This window comes from Leptosomus discolor, chromosome 1, assembly GCF_034619465.1.
Source record: "Leptosomus discolor isolate bLepDis1 chromosome 1, bLepDis1.hap2, whole genome shotgun sequence".
Lineage (NCBI taxonomy): Eukaryota > Metazoa > Chordata > Aves > Leptosomiformes > Leptosomidae > Leptosomus > Leptosomus discolor.
This window is the reverse complement of record NC_141391.1, coordinates 165951014-165964034: the sequence shown is the minus strand read 5'-3', so window position 1 is coordinate 165964034 and position 13021 is coordinate 165951014. Positions and strand designations below refer to the sequence as shown.

The 13021-nt window shown below is 38.9% G+C and overlaps 1 protein-coding gene across 2 annotated transcripts in view; it reads left to right on the top strand.

Annotated features, from left to right (window-relative positions):
• Positions 1-13021, top strand: part of ANO4 (anoctamin 4) — a 224136-nt gene that overhangs the window by 194615 nt on the left and 16500 nt on the right. For both annotated transcript variants that reach the window (XM_086470602.1, XM_086470594.1), the window contains exons 18-22: positions 297-437; positions 2988-3152; positions 6745-6781; positions 9255-9366; positions 10510-10567. In XM_086470602.1, the coding sequence (XP_086326728.1) occupies positions 297-437; positions 2988-3152; positions 6745-6781; positions 9255-9366; positions 10510-10567 (513 nt within the window). The remainder of the gene's footprint in view (positions 1-296; positions 438-2987; positions 3153-6744; positions 6782-9254; positions 9367-10509; positions 10568-13021) is intronic.

Genomic DNA, 13021 nt, shown 5'->3' with positions numbered 1-13021 from the left:
GGCTGGTATCCACCTTAAAATTATGTGGCTTACAGCCACATAGTTTGAAAGAGCATTGCTTAGATGAGTAGCTAATTGGGGAGTTTACTAAATACTTCCAATATGGTTTTATGGGTACAGCGATTTATTCTAGTTCTCATGAAGGAGACCTGATTTCCCAGCTCAGCTTTTATAGCAGCTGTGCCAGCTGCTGAATTTGTAATTCCCAATAACAATGATCTGATAAATGATCTGAAGTTTCCTACAGAGTCTTTCCTACCTGTGCTGTATGTGAACATTTTCTGTCTGTTCTTTAGGAGGAAATACGCCCGCAGTTTGAAGCCAAGTACTCTAAGAAAGAACGAATGAACCCCATATCCGGGAAGCCAGAGCCTTACCAAGCATTTGCAGACAAATGCAGCAGACTCATTGTTTCTGCATCTGGAATATTTTTTATGGTTTGAGAACTTTTATTTATTTACCAGTTGAAAAAGTACAAAATAATGTTATCTCTGAGGATGGAGATATCGGATATGACTCCTTGAAAGTGAAATAAGCTCTAGCATGTTTACCGCAGGCTGTACATAGCAAATTGCCTGAGTTTCTGTAAAGTCCTACACTACTCTTCGCTGAGTCTCACAGGTAGTTAAGTCCTTCCTTCAAGGCCACACACCTAATGCTATATGCAGTGGCACACATGCCAGAATAGTGACGCTATCACATTTAGGCACAAGCTTCAGCTGACAATTAGCTCACTGATTTCCTTGCCTTCCCTGTGCAGACAGCACAGAGTGATGGGGAGAGATGCCATGGAAGAGACAGTTGTTCTTTGTAAACTCTAAAGAGAACCTAGCTAAGGCACCTAGGGTGCTCAATGATGTTAACATGTCCTAGTTTTTCAGCACATTGAGGAGGTAAGGAAAGAGGGTTCACATTCCTAGTGCAATTGAAATGGAGAAACCAATGTTCCTTGTCTAAAATGAAGCAACTCTCCCCCTTTCAAAGTACAAAACTAAATGCAACAGCAAAATTTCTCCTAACAGAGAGCTGCATGCAGTTCTGCTGAAATGCCCTCATCCTCTCACTTCACTGAAGCTGTTATTTGCTGTTATTTGCTGTTATTCGCATAACAACAGCAGTGGTAGGACTGGTCTTGAAAACACAGCTCGCATCAATTCAGACCCTGATGGAATTTACTAGGGCTTTTCCAGGAGACTAGAAAATGATATGTGCGTATAACTTCAGGAGCTGAGGAGAGCTGGTTAGGTGGGGTAGCCCAGCAACTTTGTGTTTGAATGAGATGGGAGGGAACAGAGGGCTCTAAGAAACAGAAGGCTTCAAAATTGTCCAAGCAATCTCGGACAAAGAAAGCAAGAGCATTATTGAGATGAGCTGTGCTCTGGTGTGTCAGGTGGATGGACAGAGACACACAAAGAACCTGGGCACAAGGAGCCAACGTATTGTCTGTCTCAGTCCCTGAAGACACGTCTGCTCAGGACAGCAGTCTCTGCTTAGAAACGATTCTACACCTGCAACATTTTGCATATTTTCCCTATGTTTTTTTCTTGAGGGGGGACAGTTTTCACTCCCTACCCTTCACAAATGCAGTCATTAACCTGAGAGATAGATCTTGCTCAAAGTGGCAGAGAGAGTAGCCTTGCTTTGAATTGCATGCAACACAAATTGTCACCTTAACAATCCTTGAAACAGGACAAGAATTATTTTCACTGAAGATATTTTTTATTGCTGTCATAGTATAGGCTTCTAATGAGTTAGAAAAGCTCTGAATTTTCCCCCATTTAGGTAAAAATATTCCTTTTTATTATTTTTTTTAATAGCTTTTATAGCCTTAAGTGCAGGAGACAGACACTTACCAAAACTTCAAGTTAGAGCAGTTCTCAAAATTTCACAGCATTGACTCTAACAGTGCAGTTACTAATACAGCTTGAACCAGGTTAGTGGTTCCCGGTTAAGAAAGGAACCCTCAACACTGTGCAGAGAATCCAGAGACAATCCTTCTCATTCATACACACTTTTCTTTTTCTTCTGTGTTGGGACTATGTCAACCCATTCTGTAACTAATAAAATATGAAACCAGCTTGATTAGCATTCAGTGTTTTCAAAACCAGTTTGCCCATTCAATTAGCTTAGGTATACTTCAGTTTTGATAGGTTTAATTTGACTATACATAACCTTGGAATACACCTGTCTTTTGCAAATTATCATCTGTCTTCTACTGAAGAAACTCTCTCTCCTTATATAACAAGGTGGCTAGCAGGTACTGTGTCACAGTTTCTATGAGGTGAGCCACCCATGCTAATTCCCAACTGTTCGTCCTTTAGGTGGATTGCTAAACCGTGACATAAACTAGTCACAATGGAAAACAGTTGTCAGTTAGCGCTCAACTGTTGCATACGGTGATTTAGCAGCTGCATGGCTTTAGCGTTGTAACTGTCACATTTGCAATTGAATTTATTACCTTCCCTGGATAGAATCTTTCCAGAATCGTAGCAAGAAAGTGCTTGCTAGGGTAGCTTGCCAGGGCTGTTGTTGAGGCAGCGCTTACAAATGGAGACCTTCTTTCCTGTAAGTGTGAAGTCCATCAAAGCATAAAATCCATCCCAAATATGGCACTATCAAGCTGGGACATCAGCTTGAGAGCAGCCTTTGCACATCGCAGAACATGCATGTAAGGAAAATTTCTAATTCCCAGAGCTGGCCACACTGTTGCCTATATTAATGCTGAGGAAGAGGTACATTTTCAAGAAAATGTTTAAGACTAAATACTATTTCAACATTAATTCAAAGGTATTTTGCAATATGGAAAATAAAAAGGACTTTACAATAAGAAGAATATTCATGTTGAAACCTTTCACTGGAGTCAAAATGAATGTATTTTTCAAATCTTTCCTTTCATTGTTTTAATTTTCAGAGTTTCAGGGAGAAGTTAACTCATGGTCTATTGAAAGTTTTCAGGTTCTTCTCTCTTTTTTTTTTTCTTCCTTTAGATCTGTGTGGTGATTGCTGCCGTTTTTGGCATTGTTATTTACCGTGTTGTGACTGTCAGCACTTTTGCTGCCTTTAAGTGGGCTTTAATCAGGAATAACTCTCAGGTTGCAACTACAGGGACTGCAGTGTGCATCAACTTTTGCATCATCATGCTACTGAATGTGGTGAGTAAAAGTAACATATCCAAAATTATACCCGAGCCATCAGATTAGTAGATACCTCAGTCTGCAGACCACGGAATGCTTTTGGTTCCTTTTTCAGCAGGAGTGCAGTGTCTTGCTAAACCAGACAGTGCATTATTGTTTATGGACTTCACTCATTATTTAGATAAACTACAATTCCAAACCCAAAACATTATATAAAGTGTGTTTGAATGTTCTAAAATGTATTTCAGGGAGACATGTTCATATTCCTGTTTTATTCTCTGCTTCCTTTTTTCATTTCATATGTTTGCAGGTTTCAGTCTGTTACATCAATATTCTTCTTTTAATTGGTGTTTTGATGTTAATTTTTAGATACAGTGGCTGAATTTGATTCTCAGTTTTACTAGTTTCTGTATTCCAGTTTCAGTTTTCACAGTAGTTACCAGTGAGATATGCATATACAGACACAATGTCCATATGCAAGAGAACTCCCATGCACTGAAAACTTCACAAGGCTTGAGCAGATGTGAGTTGTTGCAGGGGCTGCCTATGGCCTTTGCCAGGGCACACCAGAGACATGGTCTAGGTGCATCATAGCAGGGCTGCCTGAGGTCAGGTTATTGTTGTGAACTGGTTTGGAACCAGACGGGACATAGACAAAAATGGAACTTCTGTGTTATAAAAGCCCCAGTAAGACAGTATAGCATAGATTATATGGGGAATGAATTTCATCCCTCCATTGAGATGAAGGTGCTTCTGTATATTGCTGTGATAGCAATGTGTCTTCTATTAGTTGCTCTTGGCAAGAGGTGTATGGCCTTTTGCTATTAGGTTTTTTGTCAACTGACCTTTTAAGGGGGAGGAGGGATCAACCTACAAACCATCCAGCTACAGGAGCCAAGGTGGAACACCTCTACCCACTCAGTAGCAAGTGTCTTCTGCAAAAAGCATGTTAGGCTTTGCTCCAGAAGATATGCCGACTTAGTTCCTAGGGGAAGCACGAGATGTTATTTCAGACCTGTACATTTCCAAGTGCTTTCTTTCCTGTGCAATACTCAAGCGTTTCCATCATCTAAAAATTAGTTTTAACAGCCCCTCATTTATACAGCAGGAAATTCTAAGAGGCTTTGCTGCAGGACTTCATTTCTCCCTTTGGCATAGGCAAGATTGGATTGGTGACTAGGGCAGTATATCAAGAACTGTTGACTTTCTTATGTTTTCCCTAAGGTGGGACTATAGACTGAGAAAGGACAGAAAGAAGAGGTGGAAGCAGTTATTCTCTCTGAATTTATACTGAAGACTCTCTTCTTTTACGTTATTTTTGATTTATTGTTTGTTGGGTTTTGGGGGTTTTTATTTAATCTACCTAGAGCACACAATAAGCATAGAAGAAATAAAAAGAAAACTTTATATATCTATGTCAGTACAACACCTGTTTCCAAGCTCTCAGTACAAGTCATTGTATATTCAGTGAAGCAGCAAAAAAGAAATACTGCACAAACAAAATTATTTGGTTCTCAAAGTGTTTTACAGCTTAGAGAAATTTTTAAAATAATGGAAGATTGCTTGAAGGTGCCTTTTGAGAAACTTTGTCTTGTTTCCTAAAATACATCAAATAAGTAGAGCACTGCAAAGATGGATTTCTTAAGCCTTATACTCATTCCCGTGCGATAAACATCATGGCCTTAGATCTGGATATAGCTCATTGAAACAAAAGATCCCCAAAATATGAAACTACAGGAGCTTTTCAAAAGAAGGACTTGAGAACATAATCCCCCACTTCCCATGATGGATTAATGTAGTTTGCAGGAGTACAGTAGTGGGATTTCTTTTTGGGAGGAAAAAAAAAAAAAAATTCCCCAGGAGCAGTTCAGGTAGTTGAATCCTCTACAAACTGTGACTCAAGAAAAGTAGCAGGAGAGCAAGCAAAGACACAGTAATAAAACCAGAATGGACCAAAATGTATGTGACAGTAGGGAATTCACTGCTAGGAAGCCTGAAAAAACATCAGTGATTCTGATACAAGTTGACAACCTCTCTAAGCATCAGGGGAAAGGTCTAGACCACAAGCAACTTCTAGACTGGATGCTCTGAGAGCTAGGTACATACACTGACACATGAACTATGACAAAATGAAGTGACCTTCAAGCATAATATCTCCAGATAATCCTGCAGTCTGACCTGGGAAAAATCATTAGCTTTACCTAGGTTAATAAAACCTGTTAATTCTAGTGATACCACCCATAGAAAATACAAACACAGAACAGAATACGATCCTAAACAAAGCACCTTGGGACTACTAGTGATAAAATACAGTAACAAGTAATTAGATCCAAACATTGTTAACAGAATTTGTAGCACAGCCTTACTGTTCCAGGAGGAATAGCAACAAAATACAGTTTTGATAACCCCTTCTGCAGAGCAATGTACATTCGTAAAGTAGCACACTCCTGGCTGGGAGCAGGATATAAACCATCCAAGACATTCAGTGCTTTTACAGTTGCCCTTAAGAGATGCTTTTAAACCTAGAAGAAAACACCTTTTTCATTACTTGAAACAAAACTGTTTACTCCAAAGGCAGCAAAAAGCTATTCTAAGCAAGAAGTGGTTGTAAACATGCATGGGAGAACTCAGGATGACCTCAGTTCTTAGCTGGCAGTTTGATCTGTAAATTGTACATAACTCAATTTAAGCAAGAGTTTATAAAGATAACTGCAAATGAAAAGAAACGTTACTGATATCCACTTTAGGAATAAGTAAGTACTTGAGCCTGCAATATGAAAAGCTTTGTATCCCTGTAGGTATCAGTGAGAGTTACGGACATCTAGTGTTTTCTGGGAACAGGCTCCAGATTCATTTAAAGCAAATGGAAACCGTTGTATTAATTTACACTAATACTGATGTTGGTGGTGATGACCTTTATAGGTTCAAAACCCCTTTGCAAATACTAATTGTGAAAACCCTCCAAGTTAGTTTTTGTAAGCTTTATGAAGTCAGCAGTTTCCCAGAGAGTTTGAGAACATGGTATCTGTTAAGTGCAGAAGTACCACTTAGGGTTTAGAACAAGGTCACTGACTCAGAGTAAGAAATGTGTCTAGTAGGGGGGGATTACTAAAGCCTTTCTCTGAAACAATCCTCCCTCCCCAGTGTCTTTCCTTTCAGCACCAAAAAATTCCCTAACTAAACCAAAGCCCAAAATACCCAACATACCAGAGCATACTCTTACTAGGATGATTTTTTTTTTGTGAGATAAATGTTCCGTATGCAACTAAAACAAAAATCCCAGTTGTGCTATTGTTCTGCTTTGTGTTTTCGGAAAAGTTATCTCACCTGTTTTCATTGTGTGTGTAAAATAGGGGCAGTGACAGCATTTTTTTTCTCCATGTATTGTAGATGAAAAGAGCTGAGTATAGCCTTTAAAAATATTATTGTTCCCTGTTTGATTATATCATTATCATATTATTACTATATAGTTTTATTTCATCATTATCAGAACATCACAGACCATCTGGATGTCAGATTTAACATGGAAGAGCAGTTACTCTACCTAGAAAGCCATACTATACTTTTGAGCTAGTCATGTATCTAAAAGACTGGTTTTTCTCTGTTACAGCTGTATGAAAAGGTTGCTCTTTTCCTGACAAATTTAGGTAAGCAATGTTAAATACAAAATTTAATTATATTGTACTGATTTTTTGGTCCCTATACTGTGATAGCATTCAAACTGTCTGTGTAAATACAAAAAAACCCTGATTAATTTGCAATCTATAGGATTTAACGTTTTTTTAAGTTTATAACAAAGGAGCGTATAAACTAAGTAATAGTGCCATTCAGTTGGTGGTGACAACAACCAACTACCTGCCGTGCTTGGTTCTTGTTCCAACCCCTTACCTTGTAAGAACTTAAACAGATTTTTATGCTGGGGGGAAAAACCATGAGTTTTCAGAGAGACTGAGCACTCACAAACCCCGGTTTTGTAAAGACCTGGAAATGGGGGAATCACTTCTGGAAGCCAAATTTATAGCTTGATACTAAGGTGCTTATTGACTATCAAACATATGCCTTTAAGAGGGTCAGTACTTTGGAGGGAAAATAACTAGGGGACTCATCAACTCTACCAACACCTAAACTCTAATGGTGTCCTAAGTTTCAGTAATCTTTTCAGCTCACCCATAAAGGTGATCTTTATGCTAGAGTAAGGACAGCGTATTTTCTAAGGACAGTATGTACTGTCACTGAGGTAGCAAAAGGCTATCAGTCATATATCCATGGCTCAGGCAGAGTGTCTGGAGATCCTGAACATGCTGGAAGATTGCAGAAGTTGGTGGGAATTGGCAAGGCTCCTTAGTGTCACGAATCCTGAAATGAGACTCTTGCTGAAGGCCTATTAAGTGAAGTATATTATGGCACGTATAGAAGTGATTTGAGGAGATTGAGATTCTGGCTACCTGTGTAGGTTGATGATGTTCAGTAAGGTGTTTTGGACCAGGTGGACAGGCTTTGGTGTCTGATCATAGGAAACACACGGCTGATTTTAGCCAGTGTCAGGGCTTTTCTACATCTGGGAAGTAGTAGGTGATGTGTTCAAAGCACATCTGTGTAGGATAGCATTTTAGTCTATTCTTTCTTACTGTACTGGGAGTCCTCATCTGTATGCTGTAAATTTAAAATATTTTTGCCATGCTATATCCATGGAAAATATACCTGCTAGATACAGTTGAGAAATACGACTTTCAAGTATGTGATTTGCACAGGCTGTGCCCTTTTACTCCCTGTGACACCCTGGGGACAGTAAGATATGGTCTAGAGACCTTGAAGCTTGATTACTTTCTGCCAGGTTATCATCAAGGTAGGTCTCCTTCTTGTTGCCTATGCAGAAAGCACTTGTGTGGGTCAAGCTGTTCTGATCGTGTTCAGACTGCTTTGTAGTTTTTACTCTGATGGCCTAAGTAGCTGATTTGGTTTGAATGATCTTTATCAGTGTAATAAGCTCAGAGTGGGATTGGCAGCAGATACATTCAGGATGTCCTTCTTCAGCCTTTACATGACCTTTCTCAGAGCTCACGTCCATTCTCCTCCAGAGCGCTGCCGTTGTCTTTGATGGTCATATGAGCAAAGCTTCAGCTGCAGCAGACTTGTTAAAGTCGCACTTGTCCTTCCCACAGACTGGCCTCAAAAATCCATGATGCTTTGTTTCTTTCTGCTTAGCTAAATGTGGATGTACTGGCATACACGCAAACTTCAGTCTCTTGACAGGCGTTTCCAAATCACTAACACAGTTGTTAATTTATGGTCTGGTTTACAGTTTTGTTGATGCATCTATTTGAAATTTCCTCATGGGTAGGGCAGCTCTAATTAAAGAGAATCTAGTTTATTATTGTTGTTTCTGTACTTCCAGTACTTTACTGGAGGCTCCCTTGAAGGTAGTATATGAGTACTACCATCATGATACTCAGAATCACCATGAGTACCTCCACTTCTCTGATTACTCCTTTACATGGAGATTAAAGGCCTACCTGAAGGGAAAAATATATTTTCCCCATTCCCTTTGCCTTACCCCATCCATTGTAAAATATTTTTTCTCAGTCTTCTGTGATGAGTTCCCTGGGACAAGGAAAGGCAGTCATGCAGTGGCACTCCACTGATATCTGTGCAAAGTACTTAGGTGCCAGCATAGTGGGCAAATCCATGAAACAGAGTTACAAGGAGGATTTCCTCCAGTTCAGTGTGACATCTCTAACAAAAAAGCACTTCTATAGCCTGTAGTGAGGTACTTTCTGGCAATATCATTATGGTAGGTTGGAGAAAAGTAAACAACAGAAGAAGCCTGAGCCTGTAAAGCACACAAGAATCCAGGAGGGATGTTTAATATACACATCATCTCAACCACTTTCTCACAGTCTACTGGGAATATACACATCCAGATCTCAGAAGAGATTTCTCTTTACAAGCTCTCTTGCTGTTTACTGCCTTTGGATACAATTTCTTCTGTCAGCTTGTATTTTGGAATCAGCAGGCTAATTTACAAATACATTGCCAGCTCTGATAGGTGTGTGCAGCCTTTGTGCCAAGGGAAATTGCTAATCTGATTAAAGTCTGAAACTCTGTTCTCTTTCTTCACAGAGCAGCCTCGTACTGAATCCGAGTGGGAGAACAGCTTCACTCTGAAAATGTTTCTTTTTCAGTTTGTCAATCTGAACAGCTCTACCTTTTATATAGCATTCTTCCTTGGAAGGTAGGATTGATATCTGCACCCTCACATGTGCAAAATGAAGTAGAGAGAAGAAATACAATTGTCTGTAATGAAACAAAATGGGACCATATTATTACACATCTCAAAATGCAAATTCCATACTAGCAAAGCAGGACACATTGCAGTTTTATTTTCCTTCCAAAAGCCCAGAAACAGACATAGTTTTCATTTCCTAGCACATTGGCTTAATGTTAACTTTGAACAATTTCACTACTGGGAACTGATGCATTCCACAAAATTATATATGCAGGTCACTTTGCTCTGTCTTTATGTGTGGAATTTGTACAGGTAAGTAAATAACTCAACACTGTGTTTTTTTCGAATGGAATGGCATAGAATGGCATGGAATAGAATGGAATAGAATAGAATAGAATAGAATAGAATAGAATAGAATAGAATAGAATAGAATAGAATAGAATAGAATAGAATAGAACAGTTTGGTTGGAAGGGACCTATAATGAACATTTAGTCCAACTGCCTGAACACTTTGCTGCTTCTATTACATGGCTTGGACTGTTAAGACTGAATTATGAGCTATCATTTGGGGTTTTTTCCACAGAAAATGAAATACAGATATGTATATTTGTATGTCTCTTTCTGTTAGTCCCCTAAAAGCAAAAGAAGAGCCTTTGAGTAGAGAAGGCTTGAGTAGAAGAATCCATCAGTATGGAATATTTGCATGTGTGAAGTTGTGGGAATCATTTTGGGAGAACACTAAGAAAACTGTGTGTTCCTAATTAAAACTAACATTTTCACTTATTTCACAGAAAGGCAGATATCACAGCCCACATTATGGTATAAGGAAATAGACTAGCAGTTGAAAACCGTTTCCAGACCGATGTGAACAGTTTTATTTAGATTTTTCTCTCTTCTCTGCATATGCTGAATATCCAACAGCAGAGTATTTGGTATTGAAATAAAACTGGAAGTAAAAATATGTTTAGCCCTTAATGGAAATAATTCCAGGAATCCCCCAAAACATTTTGCAGCATAACATCTTTCATAGTTATATGAGAATCACACTTAGATTAAAGACGTTAGATTAAAACAACAGCGTGAGCTTTCTTCTACTACTGTGAACAGACTGCTTACAAAACATAGTTGATGTATATTCCTGTGTTAAAGATTTACAGGACACCCTGGTGCCTACTTAAGGCTGATAAATCGGTGGAGACTGGAAGAGGTGAGTGCTCACTAACTACACACTGGTTTATCTGCTGCCCACAGATGCAGCGAATGCAAGTAGACACAGACACATAACCCTGTCTAGGTATTTTTGAGTGTGTTATTGGGTTTTCAGTTGCTGTCAAACTCCACACTACTGACACTAACATCTGCTACAAAAACATCTACATATTGACATATATGTCCTTTTCAGTGCTAGCAGTTTTAGTGTTTGCATCACATTTGGATAGTGGTATCAAATGGTTTAAACATTAATCATGTTTTTACATTGGAAATGTTTCATCCTTGAAATGAATCAAAGTCAGTATGAATCTGACTTTTTGCTTCTAAAAAATCCTTTCTTCTCAGCTTTTCTAGCCTTGCTGACCAGGAAGCTAAAATAATAAAATAATAACTTAACAATACAGATGCTAAAAAGTACTTGAAACTCGACCAAAACAACTGAACAAACTTCCCAAAAGAGCTACTGGCATAATGTTCCACGTCTGTAAAACCAAACGGATTTGGAGAACAACAAGAGGTTGGCTTTGCAAGTCACTGAAGGACCAATCCCATTTTTTGGCAAATACATTCAGAATTCAAAAACCTTTTGGCAGTTATTGGAGGTGAACAGCAGCACTTTCTGGACCAGCCATGTAGTTTCCAGCGCTGCTACTTGCACACTCAAATCCCATGGTTTCTTTCCTGCTTCACAGCTGAATAACTGAAAAAACTTTGTAAATACATGTCAAACAGCAAGCAGAAAATGCAGGTCTTGCTCTGCCAACATGAATTTACAAACACTCCCAGATATATAAATATCTTAGTTAATAGAGGTCATACAAATACTAGCCAAAAAAAGGAGTAATTTGAAAAAGCCATCCTAATTTTGAAGCAGTGAACCTACACATTCAAAGAAAGAATACTTGATAAATGGGCAGACAAAAATTCACTGAACATCCCTCCAAAGTCTGAGAAGATCTGAGCTGACTTAACAGCTTGCTGCTACTGAAAGAAGACAGTTCTGCTCTTCCTTTGAGCCCTCACTCAGAAGTTTGCTCCTTCCTCTTCCTCTACGCTGGCTCTGGCTTGTACAATCCTGTGAGGAGCCTATTCAGTTCAACCTGTATCAGCAGGAAACTTCCTTTTTCTGGCTGAGTTAGTTTTCCGGTGAGTTACTAGGCTGAATCATGTCACAGAGGGATTAGAAAACAGGGAAAAAAACCTCACCTCTCTGCAGGGGCAGAAATGGGAGGAAGAAAGAACCATGTTTGGGAGGGAAGTGCAACAGTGAGGTGTTACAGGTTGGGTCAGTTGCTGGTGAAAGCTACTAGTAGTAGTCCCTGCTATATTTCTTTTCTCAGAGCACAAAAAAAAAGTACAATAGTAAGAAAAAAGTCTAATAAAGAAAGTCTTGACTTTATTTACCATATCTGTCCTGGGTCTTATTAGGAAGGTAATTTAGAATGTAATGCTCAGATAAGCCTCCAATAGCCCTCTCTTCACCTCTTGGATGAAGCCAAGTCTAAGACATTTAATAACACGATATAGTCTAGTCCAGTGTCCATGGGCATATTCAAACCACAATTCATATATCAGTGATGTTATGGCTGTAACACCACTGCTACTTCATAAATACTGCACATACTTCTCTCAGGTTATATTGGCTCGTGTGACTGGTTCCTAAAAACAGAAGGATGATGATTTAATAATAATGCCAGAGAAGTTAATTAAAAAAAAAAAAAATTATCTGCCACCCTGTTAATCTAAAGAGAAGCTGAATGAGGTCAACAGAAACCTCAGTGGGACCAAGGTCTGTGTAATGCAGTATGCATAAAAAATTCTTATCACATTTTGTTACAAGTCATAACTATCTTTTCTCCCTAAAAGTTAAAGAGTAGTTCCAGTTCTATCACAGTGATCTGTTTGACTTACCCATAATACTCAGGATTAATAATATAGCTTGGACTCCACTGTTTGCATCTGCAAAGTCAATTGTGCAAAACCCTGCTTGGGGTCAGAAAGTTTTTTGTCTTTTTCTGTTTCTTCCAATGATGTAGATCGTGGAATTACCTAAATTTGTACTAGATGAGCATCTCTCCCAGAAGCAGCACCACTTGTTCAAGGTCTGGAGCCACTGCTAAACCAAGAAAGCACTCAGCGAGACACTAAGAACTGCTGTTCAACAGTTAGAGATTTTTAGTTCTTCAAGAAGAGAATAGCTTTGCGTGGTCTATTCAGTCATATACATTAAATAGTACTCAGTAAGCAGTACTAGGTCTATCGTTTAGGCATAAATTGTTTGCCTGTGCAGCCACAAGGAATTTTCTCTTCATTCTCTGACTTGGTGCACAGTCAACCTCCCAAAAAAATATTGAAATCATTGAAGAAACTTGGTAGCCTTTGCCTCTGTCCCACCCACAGCTGCACAACATATTAGAAGCACTAAGGTGAAAACTGCATTGGTTTCAGT